The sequence below is a fragment of the Ursus americanus genome, chromosome 27 (genome assembly GCF_024610735.1).
Source record: "Ursus americanus isolate L20-20 chromosome 27, mUrsAme1.1.p, whole genome shotgun sequence".
In the NCBI taxonomy this organism is placed as follows: Eukaryota; Metazoa; Chordata; class Mammalia; order Carnivora; family Ursidae; genus Ursus; species Ursus americanus.
The window spans coordinates 19,030,116-19,046,126 of record NC_142153.1 but is presented as its reverse complement, the minus strand read 5'-3'; the positions used below and the strand labels follow the sequence as shown (position 1 = coordinate 19,046,126).

The 16,011-nt window shown below is 52.3% G+C and overlaps 1 protein-coding gene and 1 long non-coding RNA gene across 4 annotated transcripts in view; both read left to right on the top strand.

Moving 5' to 3' along the window:
* Positions 1–364: 364 nt before the first annotated feature.
* On the top strand, positions 365–14,435 carry RNF122 (ring finger protein 122). 3 transcript variants are annotated; one of them, XM_087856421.1, is made up of 6 exons: positions 365–822; positions 5,592–5,748; positions 11,189–11,234; positions 11,581–11,622; positions 12,979–13,058; positions 13,314–14,435. In XM_087856421.1, exons 1-6 carry the CDS (start codon positions 798–800, stop codon positions 13,426–13,428), a joined length of 465 nt encoding a protein of 154 aa, XP_087712547.1. In that variant the 5' UTR covers positions 365–797; the 3' UTR covers positions 13,429–14,435. The 3 variants fall into 3 exon arrangements, with proteins under 3 accessions (XP_087712547.1, XP_045635239.1, XP_087712548.1); XM_045779283.2 differs by having other exon boundaries at positions 373–822; positions 12,976–13,058; XM_087856422.1 differs by lacking the exon at positions 365–822 and adding an exon at positions 5,073–5,216 and having other exon boundaries at positions 12,976–13,058.
* Positions 14,436–15,399: 964 nt separating this feature from the next.
* LOC148107633 (uncharacterized) overlaps positions 15,400–16,011 on the top strand; it is a 13,736-nt gene continuing 13,124 nt past the window's right edge. The window contains exon 1 of the long non-coding RNA XR_015721967.1: positions 15,400–15,810. This is a non-coding gene — a long non-coding RNA (uncharacterized LOC148107633). The remainder of the gene's footprint in view (positions 15,811–16,011) is intronic.

Below are 16,011 nucleotides of genomic sequence, written 5' to 3'. Positions count from 1 at the left end.
GCCCAGCGAGCAGAAATGTAACCCCTCCCTAGAACTGGCTTCTCGGAGAGCTATGGAAATGCTAAACAGTAACAGCTCTGGAGGCGGAAAACAATGTGGCACTAATTGTTCCGTTTCCTCCACGTCCCTGGCGGAGGAGGCCGGCTCCCCGCCTGCTCCGAGCATCGCACGGCACAGCCTGCTTCTCTTTAGAGCGAAGTTTCCCGAGGACTGGAGAAGGCGAAGCGGGAGGCGCCCACGGTGCAGAGATGCTCTCTCCTTGGAGTGGGGCGGGCCTGCAAAGAATACCCGGGGCCAGCAGGACGGCTCTCATTGGCCGGAGGGCGGGAGACGGGAGGGGGGCGGAGTTTCTCCGGGGGAGTAAAAGAGGGAGGGGTGTGCGCAGCCGGTGTCAGTTTCGGAGTCCTGGCCGCTCACCTTAGCGCAGAGAATCGCGAGCCCAGCTTCCCGCTGAATCTTTTCCCTCCTCGGCAGGCCGACAGCCTCTGCGAACTGGGCGCCCCCACTCTGTTCTGCAGCGTTCTGCATCTCCCCCAGCCCGGGGCCCCTTCCTACATTTCCTCTGTGGTGTACTGATCCAGGGGACTTTCTGTCTGTTTTCTCCTTTTCCCTCTTTGTTGCTCTAAAACCATTCAAGCCCAACCCCCCCTCCGGAGGGAGTTCGACTTCTCCAGAAAGGCGGCTGCCACGGACTACACCGGCCCCTCCTGCGGACCCGAAAGCCGGTGCGCCCACCCCGCCTGCCCTACCCGCCTCCTGCCTTCGTTCGCCGGAGGAAGCCAGCCGAGACTTCATTGATGCACCCATTCCAGTGGTGTAACGGTGAGTCCCCGGGCCGGGAGGGCGAGCGGACGCTGGGCTGGCCGCAGACGAGGTGGGGCGCAAGGCTTGAGATCAGAGGGCTCGCGCTCTTCCTTTTGAGCTAAGTTTCTCATGAAATGGGACGGGTGAGAAAGCGTCCTGGCGCCCAACTCGGCTCTGCACAGCGCGGAATTTGAAAAAAAAAAAAAAAAATCAGGTTTAACTCAAAGCCCGGGACCGTTTCTGAACGTGCGGGGGGCGTGGGAGCCGAGGGGTTCGCGGCCTTTGTGTGGCGGCTTCGCTCTTCTACCCCCTTCCCTTGCCTTTGTGCGCTCAAACTCTGGTCTTTGTTGTGGTTGTCGGAGGAGAATTAAATCCGCGCTCGGGTTGGGATCTCCTAGAGGGAGCTCAAGTTCCCGGCCTGGAACTTTGCAGGCTATTTTAAATATGTATACATTGCGGCGTGCGGGACGGGGCGCGGGGGCGGCTTCCTCTGTGTCTTTGTTGGCTTCTCACTGGCTGCTAGAGGGCTTTGTGCTTGGGGAAGACGCCGGATTAAAGAGCGTGTCTTTATTGGGTTGATAAAGCCTTGCAGATTTCTCGGCGCCCGGGTACCTTTGGGTGCAGGACTAGGCCGGCGGGAGCCGTGCTCTCTGGCCCCAAGGCCAGACTACGGTGCCCGCTCCCGAGCCTCAGTGGTGACCGCACTTATTTTACCCAATCACTCCTCCACCCCACTCCCTACCCACCCTCCCTGGCCTGGAGTGATGCTAAATCCATCTCACCTGAGGCTTTTTGGCGTTTCAGGTGATACAGGTTGGGCTTGGGGCTGACTCCACCCAAGCTACGTTAAAGGAGGGCCTTTCTGAGCGGGTCAATTAAAAGGTATTGAATGGTATTGGATACTAATAGCTCCCAATGGCTTTGGTGTTTTGACCATGTTCCAAGGCTTGGAGTTTCTGGAGAAGTGGGGCGGGGGGCATACAGCTGGCCTTATCTCAGTATGGTCTGCTAGCTAGTTAGAAAAGAAAGAAGGAAAAAAAAAAAAAAACACCCTTCTTGAGAGCAGACCCCTGCCAGATCTTGGATGAATTCTTCCAAGCAGCTTTTGTTTTAAGGCAGGGTTTGGACAGCGTGTGTATGAGCGGCCCCCCATCCCCCTCTTCCTCTTGCTGGTAGGATCTAATTTCCTGAAAATGAACCAAGCTGTGTGTGATAGGCGGGCAATGAGGGACAGGGGGCGGAGGATGGGGCTGAGGAAGGACGGTGCATCCCAGCATCTGGGAAAGATTCCCGTTGGCTGGGAAGGGGAAGCATTTCCCAGACCCACTGGTCTTTCTTGGCCAGCCCTTCTCTTGACGTCATTCCAGCTCCCAGCCTGCTCACCACCGAGATGAGACATTCTGATGTCAAGGCTTTCGTAGGTCAGCTGAGACAATGGAACAGAGACTTCAGGAGAACTAAGCTGGCTGGCACTTGATTCTGGCCCTCCTGTTTCATATGGGGTTTTTAGACCAGCAGAGAGCTTGCTGCTTTTTTGTGTCACTTAAAGTGACTGATAGATCCTGTTCTTTGACTCCGAGGAGGAAGCAGTCCCTTCCCCCATCCCTTTGTTGGGGGAGAAATATCTGGAGTCTCTCTTTCCTGGGGTTGGTATTCTGCCCCTACAAGTTTTGGAGGAAAAAGGCCTCCTGCTGTACCTTTTGGCCAATATGTATCTTTACCATTTATTTTTAAGTATAAGTAAATGTACCATCTCCTTGGCTATGAAGCTCTTCTCACCTTCATCCTTTTATCATAAAGTCCCAAGCTCACTGACTCAGTCCTGGAACGCCAGGGAAAGTCTCTGTCAGAAGAGCTAAGATGGTCAAGGTAAACTGATCAGAGGCCCACTGAGGCCAGAGTGCCTGCAGAGTGCATATACATGTATATCCTCTGCAGTAGCCCCCGCTCTACAGTTTCCCAGGACAGGAAACCAATGAGGTTCTCTGGGACCCTACAGACAACCAGGATCTAGCTCAGAAAACCTGCATGGAGAGCCAGAATATGCGGTTAGACCCTCTTATGTCATCAGACGTTGCTGAGGTAAGGAGCCTAGAAGCAAGGGCTTCCTGCTGAACGTAACAAGGTTACGAGCTAATTGTTCATAATCTTTTCAAAGTCTTTCAGAACAAGAACTGCTACTTCTATTTTTTGTTTTCCCACAATGTCTAGGTCCGTGCAGAAATCAGCCCCTCAATAATACTTGTTGGTTGACCGGTCATTCATTAGCTGAGGGCAGTTTCTGGGCAGTTTTCCCAAATATCACTCTCCTTACTTTGAAGTGGGAGCCTGTGCCAAGGGTAGCAGGTTGTCTTGAAAATCAGGAGTTATTTATCTGTCATCTAGTTAATTGAAAGCAAGCCAAATGCTAGGCGAGGCGCTGGAGAATATACACACGGCCAACCAAGTCCGCTGTCTTCAGGCTTCACTCTGGCTTGGGAGCGTTCGAGCTGGTTAGGACTCTTTTCCTTTCCGATTTCAGGATTCTAGCCCCACCTCTACTGCTGTGCCTCCCTCAGGACAGTGAAAGCCTTAGTGTTGTCTTCGTCCCTAACAGTAAAATCATCCAGTCATTCTTTGCTTTTTTATATGCAGTGTCTGTCATGGGACTTGTCCTGCAGTCAATATTTGAGTTCAGTTAAGTTGATGCTTGGAACAGCATGTGAGATGGCAAGAGCCGGAATGTGTGGTACAGGCCATGAGGCCTGTAGAATTCAGAGGAAGAGAGGGCACCCTGGGATATCATGAGGCAGGCTTGGTGGACTTCCAGAAGGGAGAGGGCGTTTCGGGCAGGGAAAAGTTGCGTGAACAAAGGCATGGAGGCAGGTTAAGGACGGATTGGACAAGAAATAATGAGATGGGTCCATGTTGGGTGATTTCTAAGACTGAGCGGGGGAGGTTGAAGAGACCCAGGGCGTGTGTGTTTAGGAGGACTCGAAGCCAGTCATGAGCTTGGGAAATACATGATGGGCTAAATTAGAGGAGGGACCAGCCATCGGTGAGGTGTCTGGGACTGAGACTCGGAATAGAATTAGGCCCAACATCTGAAAGAGGGTTGAAGGGAGGCTCGTGATACGGTCACCAGATTGATCTAGGGGATGACAAGGCATGAGGTGTAGGACATCAAAGTTGACTTCCAGTCCTTCTAAACCAGTCTTCTTCTGAGTTGTGGTAGCACTGGAAATTATAATCTAGAATTCTGAAGTATATTTATGGGTTCTGGCTCCCAACCAAGATGTCAGGCCAGTGCTCAAAGCCCGTGTTGAAGACTTGAGTGCAGAGGTCTTTGGATACAAGCCTTCTTAGCTGCTTGGCGATCGTTAGACGGGGTATTTAATGATTCTTTTTCCCCTGTCGAAGGGGGGAAAGTAAGTTTCACAGAGGCACTACGGAGATTAAATCCGTAGCCTGAGAATGTGCTTGGGATGTAGCAGGTTTATGGTAGATTGTAGTTTGCTTGTCTCCACACTTGCTGAAATCCAAGAATTGCATTAGGCATGCCTTTTGGATCACTCTTAATATTTTGTCCCGATTGTAGGACAGAACATTCCACCCGGCTTACTGTTTATATCCTGTATGTATTTTTTTCTTACTGTTAAACATTACAGGAAATTTACTAATTCTCAAAACGAGTACTCCCCAAATAGAGAGTGGCTCCAGGATTGGTTCATCCAGCAATCACTGCCATCATCTGGTCTCCCGTTTCCTTGTCCCTTCTGCCACCCTCTGCCCTTGGCTTTATATTGAACAGCTTTCTTGTCCAGCTGTAATTCGGCTGTCAGCATTCCAGTTGTCTCGGGAAGATGTGACTCTTTCCTTGTCCAGCAGAACTTCGTTCTGCTTCTGGCCAGAACCTGTCAACCTACCTACCTCCACACCAAACCCTGGCAAGGGGAAGGTGACTACAGCGATTAGTAGGCCAATCGGATTTATCCGAGCCACGGGAGAAGGGGAAGCGTCCAGTGGCTGGTCAGTGCTTCCCACATGGCATGCAAAGGACTCTGCCAAGCACCTTGTTAAAAAATGCAGATTCTGATTCATTTTGTTCAGGGTGGGCCTGAGATTTTGCATTTCCTTAAACAAAATTTTGCATTGGATGGCGATGCCACTGTGGAAACACACATCCAGGCTTTTGAGTAGAAAAGGGGAAAGTGGCCAAAGTAAGCTGCACCCCCCACAACTTTCTGGAACACTGGCCCAGCCTTGCGGTGAACAGTTTCTATTCTGGTCCTGGTGCAGCTTGTCTCCTGGAGCAGGTGGCTTCGTAAGGACGAATGACCTTTGCAACCGCACCTTGCAGTTTACAAAGCTTAGTTCTCCTAGACCTCTCGGTTTTTTGCTTGTTTTTAAATGACAAAGGGAAGCGTAGATAGGTAAGTTCTTAAAGGTCCTATCTCTAGGGAGAGGCAGTGTTGCAACCCCAATACCCATTTTGTCACCCAAGGCTCTTCGTTTTGCTGCTGCTTCTAGTTGATGGGATCAAGGCTTCTATTGGCCGATCCTTGATCCCCTAGGTGGGGATGCGGTTTTCAGTACTAGCGGTGGTATCCCATTTCGTGGAAGGCTGACTTGACCCAAGATCACAGGGCTGCTCAGCGTTAGAGCTAGGATACGGAGTTAAGCCTCTGTGTGGAAGAGGTTTAGGAACCCAGAGCCTGCTGTCCCCTCTCCATCCTGGCCGACCGAGTACCAGCAGCCGCGGTGGTAAATTTCCAACAGTAACATTTTTCCTCTCCCTTTCTTTGCAGGGTGTTTCTGTGGCCTGGGGCTGGTTAGTACCAACAAGTCCTGCTCCATGCCACCCATCAGTTTCCAGGACCTTCCTCTCAACATCTACATGGTCATCTTCGGCACGGGGATCTTCGTCTTCATGCTCAGCCTCCTCTTCTGCTGCTATTTCATCAGGTGGGTGGCGGACCTGGGGCAGGCAGGCAGGGAGAAGGAGGCCAGGGGTGGGGGGAGCCAAGTAAGACTCCCTCAGCAGAGTCCCTGGCTTCCCACTGGGGCCCCTGCTTTGAGGTCAGGGCTTAGCCTGCCCTTCGCTGGGCCCCTGAGGGCTGCTGTTTCTATTTTCATCAGCCTATCAAGTTGTCCCAGAGCATATAAGGTCACCATCGGTTGGGCTGTATCGCACCTCTTGGCCGGTTATCCCGCGGTGGCCTAGGATTACTGTCTGACCAAGTAATAGCGTGAGTCTGTCCCTTCACTGTGCCTCCACTTCCTGCTCTCAGCTCTCGGGTGCCAGGGGTAGGTGGGCATCGATGACACCCGTGGCGTGTCCCTCTGTCCTCCTGGAAGATCCTGTTGTCAGCCCTCCAGATGCTAATATTAGCAAGCTGATGTCTGCAGAGCTGGTTGTTTATTCTCTCTCATTTTTGATAGTGGGGGGGGAACCCCCCAAAACCCTATAAAACATTACTTGTTCTTACTCCGTAGAGATGCTGGGAAGGACTTGAGCACGGCAGGGCTCCTGAGGCTAGCCAAGCTCCAGGCACTTTCTTCACCTCCTGTTGAAAGACATGGGAACTGGTGGCTGGTTTTCTACCAAAAATTTGGGGCATGACTGGTATTTAAAGTGGAAATTAAAGTAGTGTTTCTGAGGAGGGCATGGCTCTTGGTATTAACAGTTCCTCATTGCATGGGACTGCCTTGCCTACTGGGGAGTGTGGAACCTCCCTGAGCACCTTGTGGTTCTCAGCGCCATTGTGATACCCACTCCCTCCTCCCTCCCCCTCCCTCCTCCCTCCCCCTTCCCCACCAGGTACAGGTGTGCGCATGCGCAGGGACACACTCTTGACCAAATGACTGCGTAGCTGTGAGCTGGAGTCTTCCCAGATCATTTAAGTTAAGATGAAGGAAAGAAGGAGTTCTGGCTTCCTATTGAGATGTCTTGGTGGGTCTGAGTGCTTCACCTGGAGGCAGTCTTGGGGGAAGGCAGACAACTCGTCCCTATTCCTGAGGCTAGAAGAGCTTCCTCTCAAAAGGGGAAGTGCCCTGAGTGCCCCCAGTCAGCCGCTTTAGGCCTCTTCTTTCTCAGAACTTCAAAAAAGTTCCTGGGACTGGAGTTTTCCACTTACAAGTTTATGCAAAGAAGATAGGGGTTTATTTTCCCTCTTGTACAGTTGAGTCTAAAATTTGCATAAGTGGGAACGGAACGAGGGCAGTTTTTCTAGTAGCTCTCCATCCCCCATTTCGCTTTCCCCAAGCCTATATTTTCTTCCTCAAACTTTCTGGCTTCCTGACCACCAGCCACCCCCGTTTCCCCACACCAAGCAATGCATGCAGTTCCCCAGAGACTGAAGACGGACACATACCAAATACCAAAGGTTTATGTATGATGCTGGGGGAGGGGTCTGCAAAGGCAGCTCCGTCTGGCACACACCCACACTGCAAAGGGGGTCGAGTGAAGAAAAATCTAGAAAATCACCCTGGGCCAGGAAGTGGGTGACTAGTGTTGATTTTCTAATTCTGTCACTAATAGAATAGGTGTTTTGGGTTTTAGCTACTGTTTACCAAGTGCCTTCTGTGTGCCACGTCGTGGTTGGCGTTTTTTGACACCTCCCCCTTCCCCAGCGTATGCATTAGCCCACTTCGTAAATGAGGAAACTGATGCTGAGGCAGTGAAGGGTTTGCCCAAGGTCCTGTGTCGAAGAAGATCCAGACGTGGGCTAGCCTGGTGGTCAGCAGCTAGAGTCTTTCAGATTCCATACGTGGCAAGTGGAGAAGCGGCCGTGGCATCCCCCCGCACCCCCTTTCCGCTAGAGAGCGAGGTCCCGCAGAAGGACAGGCTGCGGAGCTAGGTCTGGCTGACTTATTTTTGGCTGGCTGGAGTAAAAGAACAGAGCAGTAACCACATGATACCCAAAGCTTTCCTGACTGCGGGCCGCTTCGCGCCACCTGTCCCTTCTGTTACCCCACCTTCTGTCCTACAGCCTGCCCAGAGCCAGCTGACCCCGGGGTTTGTTTGATGGTTCCAGAGGCTCGCTGCTGTGTGGCAGCCTGTGGCTGTCTATATATAGAAAGACACACAAGCCCAGAAGCCACTTCCTCTCCCTGCTTCTCAGTTTCCTCCACAGCCAAAATAGGCCCGTGACCCCTGCTCTCCACCTGGCGAGCTCATTGGCCAACACCAGCCTCCCCTCTCCAGCTCCCCCTCACTCCTTCTTCCCTGGTCCCCAAGAGCTGACCTCTGCCCTACACAGGATGGAGGGGCCAGTGAAGTCCAAATAGGCAGGAAAGGAGCAATTATTTTCAGGACCTGGTTGCATTGTTTGTTCCAAAAGGGAAAAGGAGCCAGGGAGAGCCCACTGGCAGTGGCTAGAAATGGTCTCATTGAAATCCGAGTATTTTTAGGAGCTTTGCTCACCCGACAGCTGAGCAGGCCACCTGTCCAAAGTTGCTGGCACTGCGTCCTCAGCTGGGATGGCCCAGGGGGTTTGCCTTTTGCTTTTGTTTCCCTTGCAACCTTTCTTGGCCCCCTCTCCTCACAATGTATACCTTCCTGTTCCAGAAATCTACACGCAGGGTTGAAGGCTGTCAGAGTTCTGGTGGTACTGGGCTCTGGGGCCCCGGCTGCAGGCGGGTCCTTGACCGTGACCATTGAGTGGAGCCAGGCAGATAGAAGGGATTGGGGGGGGGGGACCCCACCTCCTATGAAACAAGCGGGAAGGCACAGCCCAAACTGTTGCTCAGAGCCACGTGGCAGGTGAGGCAGTGGAGACACAAAAGATGCGAGCCGGCTCGTTCTCGGAGTTAAAAAGCAGGCCCCTCACCACTTCCTTATTTACCCTCCTACAAAGCAGGTAACAGCAGCAGCGTCTCCCTCAGAAGGCCGCTGTGAGCACTTTGATAATGAGAACACTTTCTTCCTTCCGCAGGTCGGTTCCCTGTCAGCCAGGTAACAGTTGTTCCTTTAGGCTTCGGATGCATCCACCCTGCCCTCTTGTTGGGAGGTGGGGACAGAGAGGCCTGCGTGTGAAAGGCTTTTCTGGACTAAGGAATTCCCTGCAAGGTTGAGGTTGGGACAGTGGGGGTCCCGGTTAAGCCTTTGGTCCAACGCGCCAATGACCAGAAACTCTCCAGTGGGTGTGTTAACCCTGGGCCTTAGCCCCATGGTACGGGACTCCACCTGGACTGGAGTTCTTTAAGATTTTATTTTTAAGTAACATCTATACCTGACTTGGCTCAAACTCACAACCCTGAGATCAAGAGTCACATTTTCCACTAACTGAGCCAGCCAGGCACCCTTGGACTGGAGTTTTTTGTTTTTGTTTTTAAGATTTTATTTATTTTGAGAGAGGATGTGCAGGGGGAGGGGTAGAGGGGGAGAAAGTGGGGGGAAGCATCCCAAGCAGCCTCCATGCTGAGCAGGGAGCCTGACACGGGGTTTAATCCCACCACCCTGAGATCATGACCTCAGCCGAAACCAAGATTCGGATGCTCAACTGACTGAGCCACCCAAGCGCCCCTAGACTGGAGATCTTACAAGGTTCTGGGTACACAGCCTCGCCGGAGCCCCTGACTTCTGTTAGGAACAGTGGCGGTAGCTGGCAGGCCGATCTGGATCTGCTCCCTCACTGGGCTTTGGGCACAGCTCTGCTGCACCTTCCCCAGCTCTGGCCTCGATTTACCTTCTCCAGGGTCCATGGAGTGAGCACCTTCTCTCAATCCTTTTGGTTGAGGCTTGTGATTTGAGATTCTTTTCCTCTAACTCAGATCAGCACTGTTAATTCTGCAAAAGGACAAATACCACAGGCTTTGGAAGTCCTCCAATCTCTATCTTAATAACCCCACTCTATTGTGCAAAAGCAGCCGTAGACAATAGGGAAATTTTTTTTTTTAATTTTATTTATTTATTTGACAGAGACATCCAGTGAGAGAGGGAACACAAGCAGGGGGAGTGAGAGGAAGAAGCAGGCTCCCAGCGGAGAAGCCTGATGTGGGGCTTGATCCCAGAACGCTGGGATCACGCCCTGAGCCGAAGGCAGACGCTTAACCACTGAGCCACCCAGGCGCCCCGACAATAGGGAAATTTTGAGCATAGCTGTGCTCTAATAAAATCTGTGGGTACTAAAATTTGAGTTTCATGTATTTTTCACATGACATGAAACATTCTTTTGATTACTACTTTCTACCACTTAATAATAAAAAATCAGTCTCAGCTCCTAGGCCCTATAAAACAAGTGGTCAGCTGGCTTTGGCCCTTAGGCCATAGTCTGCCACACCTATTATAACTTGATGGGCTTCTGATGTTTCCAATAATCCGGATCTGGGGTAGAAGGGATCAGTGGACAGGACGCCCCATCTGGCTCCTAAGTATAGAAGCACATAGAGCTACCTGCTTCGTTTGGAAGGTTTCTTTCACTGCAAATAAAACAGCAATTAAAAAAAATAATAATAATGCATAATCATGGTCCCAGCCATGAGTTGTAGCCTTGTTGATGAATGGGTGTTTCCCAGGTGGTCTGGTGGCCTCCTCAGGACAATGATGTGTCTCACCTAATAGGGGAAACCGGGTCCAGTATGTGTTACAGAGCTCAGGCTGTCTAATCTGGTAGACTCTGATTCACAGCCGCCTATGTTGCCAGTTTGGGCAAGTTACTTTACTTCTTTGGATTTCTGTTTTCCTCCTCTGTGAAAAGGAGTTTCTCAAAGTACAGGCGTATGTTTCCACCGGGATGGCCGCATAGCAAGTCCTCCACGACTACGGTGTTCTTGCCACTAGTAACAATGCGCTGCGTTTCTTGGCTCTTGAGAGTTAGGTCGTATGTAGGCCCGCAGCTTGAAACGGGGGGAGAAAAAGAAAACAGGAGGGATCATCCGTGTTTGCCTGGTGCTGTGAAGGGGGGAGTGTGCTTTGGTTCCAGAGTACTTACGTTCTCCAGGAGGAAAATTCTGCAGGGTCAACAGAGACGTACGTATCCTACCACCCTGACTTCATGGCAATATCCCTTTTAAGACGATCTGACTCCTTCTGTATACTCAGGAAGCCGATCGTTGATCTCTAGACTTGGGGAACCTGAAGAACGGTACTGGGAAACAGCAGGGAGTAGGCGGGAAGCATTCTGCCAGAATGTGCTCTGCCGGAATTCCCCAGTCTGTGGGACCCGCCAATAAGTGGCTTTTGGGCCTGCGAAAAAGCCTGAGTACTTAATCCACTTGGGGTGACCTGCACAGGTCCAAACCACACTCCGTGGATCTGTGGGATGAGCTCGCCCTGTGGCAAGCGGCCTCCCCAGCCCCAGAAGAATGGCCCGCGCAGCCCGCCTGCGTCTCTTACTCTGAATGGCTCTATTCGTGCCAAAGCATAGTAACCTCTTCTCTCCGCTTTCTCTTTCTCCCCCAGCAAACTCCGGAACCAGGCACAGAGTGAACGATATGGCTATAAGGAGGTAAAGTGCTGCCTCTTCCCCTGAGACTTCCTGTCCTCCCACGTGCCCTGCTAGGGAGAGGGCAGGGTGCAGGCAGGCTGGCCTGGAACCCCCTTGGCCTCCCCCCCGGCTCCCTTGGAAGCTGACACTTAATTACTGTCCTCACGTCTGGCTTGCCTCCCTTGGTAGCTGACACTTAATTACTGTCCTCACTGTCTGGCTTGTCCCAGGGAGTGCCTGAAGCCTTCCCCCTCCACCAGAGGGAGAGGAAGAGCTTTCTGTACAGGGCTGGAGACTCCCTTCTTTGGTTGAGCACCTGCCCCCATGGTTGGCTGCTTCTGACACCATGCCCCCTCTCTCTTCCCAGGTGGTACTTAAAGGAGATGCCAAGAAGCTGCAATTATATGGGGTAAGCACACTGGGACAGCATGCAGGAAGGGCCCCAGCTGGCAAGGCAAACGGCAGCTTCTCCAGCTCTCAGCCTGGGCCTTTCAGGAACGTCAGACCCCGTCTTCCTACCTCCCGGGGCCAAATAAATGGGACGCGTCCCAGTAGGTCTGGAATTCGTGATGTCTGGAACCAGCGCAGGCAGAGAACCTAAAGGGATCACAGAAGGGTTTGAATAAGCGGGGACACGTGACACCATGGAAGGCTGCTCTGTGTAATGTTGAAGGGGAGGGTGGGCACACCACTCCATGCCACAGACAGAGTCCAGCCACCCTTCCTTTGACCCCCATACATGCGCACTGTCCTAGCCGACTGTGGAGCTGACCTGTGTATCTGTCCCTACCGTTCTTCCCTGTTTCCCCCCAACCAGCATAGCAAGTCCTGGGTCTCCTCACACGGACTCTTCAGGAGGCCGTTTCCTCTTCTGGCCTGCTTGCACTCATGAGATCATCTAACTTCTTTCTCAAAGCTTCCATCTGTAACCACAGACACTTGTGCATGGGGTGTCTGTGGTTGTCTGGGAGCCGGAAGGATCCACAGGTATTGCTAGACACGAAACAGCCCAGCAATGCCTCATTTCATCCCTCTTCTTTTGTTTTTGTTTTTAAATTTTATTCATTTGAAAGAGAGCGAGCAGGAGGGGAGGGGGAGGGGCAAAGGGAGAAGCAGACTCCCTGCCAAGCAGGGAGCCCAACATGGGGCTTGATCCCAGGACCCTGAGATCATGACCTGAGTCGAAGGCAGCTGCTTAACTGACTGAGCCACCCAGGCGCCCCTCGTCCCTCTCTTTGATTCCTGCTGTTGCATTTCAGCAAATGCGGCTGTCCCCTGAGCCCTCCTTGAGAGGAAGAGTTCAGCTCTGAGGGGTTAATACATAATGACAAAAAGCTGGATTTAAAGAATATTAACGGAACACCATATCCCCCTCCTTACCTCTAGTTATCGATGCATGCTCCCTTGTCAAATGTACTGGGTGAGAAAGGGTTAAAAAATGTTCTTCTAGAACAATACTGGTCAATGGAAGTTTCTGTGATGAGAGAAATGTCTGATATCTGCACAGCCCAGTATGGAAGCCGCTACGGCCACATTGCAGCTACTGAGCCCTTGAAATGTAGCTAGTGCAACTGAGGAACTAAACTTTTAATTTCACCTTCTTTTGGTCAATGGAAATATCATGTGTAGGTGAATGGCTACCCTCTGACTGAAGTTTCGGTGGCTGATGAGGAAACCGGGCCATGGCTAAGTTTTTGTGTTGGGAGGGGATGAGCTGATGCGTGAGTGTCGTTCTTCTCACATAGCCCCCTTCTTCCCACAGCAGACCTGTGCCGTCTGTCTGGAAGACTTCAAGGGGAAGGATGAGCTGGGTGTGCTCCCGTGCCAACATGCCTTTCACCGGAAGTAAGTGTCCACTGTGGGGAATGGGTTACCAGGGATGCCCTTTGAAAGAAAATAATCAGGGAGCATCTTCTAGAACCTGTAATCCCTGCCCCCTCCTGTCTACCCTTTGCCAGTGATAACCTCCCTACATCCTGTCTGGACACCAGGCAAGCTGGAAGGGTTGGACTGGGGCAAGGATGGAGATGTTCTGGTCTGAGAAGCAGCTGGGCTCGAGGAGACAGACGTCACCGGCTGGGTGTCGTCTTCTGTCCACAGGTGCCTGGTGAAGTGGCTGGAAGTACGCTGTGTCTGCCCTATGTGTAACAAGCCCATCGCCGGGCCCTCAGAGGCTACTCAGAGCATCGGGATCCTATTGGACGAGCTGGTGTGAGTTCTGTCTCTACCCCAAGGCCTGGAGAAGACCTCTTGCCTCCCGGGTGCCCGGTCCCTCTGCACAGCTTCAGTGAACAGGACTGTTGGGCAGTGATTGACATGCTTACCTGAAGGGGTGGTAATGCAGGGCTGGTCTCCCACCATCAGCGTGAGACCGGAGTTGCCCCACCTTTCTGCTTCCTGAAGCCTTCCTCCCTGCTACTCAGAACTAATGGCTTCCCCCATAAAGAACACTGTATCTCGGTACTGGACTGTCTACCTGCCTGTCCCTGCTGGGGAAAGCCATCCACCCTTATCTGGCTGAGCACTTGGAGTTCACCCCCTGAGGGTTCCCCTTAGGAGGACAGGCTGCCCTGACCTCGAAGAAGGGATAAGATGGGCTGTGCCCCGCCTGTAACCTCCCTCCCCTCTTCACTCCTTGCCTGGGAAGGTGAGAAGGGGAGGAAGGGATGACCAAGGAACCATCAAGGAACCAAGTGCCTCCAGCGCGGGAGGCTCTGGAGGAAGTCGGGAAGAGCAGGGACGTAGAAAAAGGAAAGTCAATGTTTACATGGGGCCTGTGGGAGTAAAGGCTGGCCGGCAGGCAGGCCGGCCTACCACAGGGTAACGGAGGGCAGATCCCTTCCCCCTGCTAGGATCTGTGGTGCTATCCGTTCATTCTCTTCCTCGGTTAATCTCAGAGCTTCCTATTCTGTGTTGGGGTTTGAGTGCCCCTCGAGAGGAAGGGCTTGTTCTACACTCAGACGAATTCCCAGGGGCTTTTTCTAAAGGAGCAAAAGGGGCCTGGGGATGGGGGTGTCTGAAGATTAATTAAGGAGGCAGCAGCAGATACTCTCTTCCCCTTTGTAAACAGTATTTTTATACTTCATCCCTACCATCTCAGGCTTTGTACGTGGAACCCCTGAATGGAGGGGGTGGGGTTTTCTCTCCCCCACCTGGAGTAGGTGAGGGTGGGACAAAGGTATGTATTTAAAGAAAATTAAATTTAATAACAAGTTTCTCTAACTTTTTGCCTGTGGTCGTGGCCTGTGTCTCTTGGCCCTTTTCCGCCACCAGAGGAAACAAAGTTCTCTTACTCCTCCTCACTTCCCTGAACTTCAGCACGTGCCCAAAGTTTCCTGAATCTTAAAAAGAAAAATTGATACCAGATTATTACCTGTATGCCCTAGGACTAACATTCGTGTACGTTAAGGCCCGATTAAAAATATTCTAGAAATCAGCTGAATGAGCTTGGCTTCAAGAAAGGTGCGATGTGTCCCACCATGATGCGTGCTGGAACGCTGAGGTTAGCAAGACTTGAGATTAATCAAATCCTACACGAAATTCAAGCAATTGTGCTCTTAACACCACTCAGGGTCCAGGTTGCTACCATATAGAGGCTTGATCTCTTTCCCTTATTAAACTTTTTTCTCATCTCCTCGCTGACAATCACGGACACATGCTACCATCCTATACCAACATTTCTTCGAAGTGTTGTGTCACCATATTTATGCCCTCGTGTGCGCTCAGATCTTGTACTCACGCCGTCCAACTTTGCTCTCAACATCTCAAGGGAGTGTGGAATCAATTACGGATGTGCAAAGTGGACTGGGAGGGCCGGGAACGGTTTTCTTGGCCATCACAAGCATGGAGCAGGTGGGCCGTGGTTGCCCTGGGTGGCGGCCAACGGTCGTCCCAGGAAGCAAGCCGTGCGTACTGTGCACGGTAGGAACATGGAGCGAAGGAGGGTGTAGGTCACAGGTGTGTGAGAGCTGCCCGTGCACCTGGAGGAGCCAGGGCTCACGGGTAGGGGTGATAGCGTCCCACCCCTGCAGTGGGGCTCGTGCCCCTCCGACCGAGATTGTCAGCACCCGTCTTGGTGGGGTCCTTTGCCCGAGTACCTCCTCCACGCTCTGAGGAATATCCCCCGGCTCCTTAAAGCCTCTGCCCCCTCCTTGCTGTTGCCACCCCTCCAGAGTCTGGTCTTTTCTTCATCAGGGGCACCGGGTCTTCCTCGAGGACGGCCAGCTTCAGTGCGGGGAGTAAAATGTATTTCCTAAGCAAGACCACCCGCCCTCTAGCTCGTGCCGCAGACTCGTGTGGGTGCGTTGCTGGGATGACGGGGAGAGCAGGTGGTCTGCAGGTTGGCCTCAACATTAACATGCTCCTACTTCACCAGCTCCCCTCCTCTTAAACTTATCAGACTTGGCATATTCCCATTAAAATGTTGACACTAAAATGTCCGTGTTCGCAAACCTGACTAGCGTCCTGAAGTCGAAACGACAGGGTAAAAACGCCTTGTGTTACTTGCAGGGCTTCAGTCGAGCTCGGTAGAGCAGTGCACAGAGGGGGGAAAGCTGTTTTCGCTGATCGGAGAGGAAGGACAGTAACCAATCACAAGGTAAATAGTCGCTGGCCCCAAATACACTGTCATTAGTGTGGTCTTGTTTCTCAGGGCGGTGTTTCTGGGGCACCTGCCAGCCGGGGCTAGACGCTGCCAGGTGCTGGAAGGCAGGACAGCCCTTGCCTTTGGAAAGGGTGCAAGTACGGTGTATTTGGGGTGAGCCAGCTCATGGGGCAGAGACGCTGAGCTCTGGTGTGG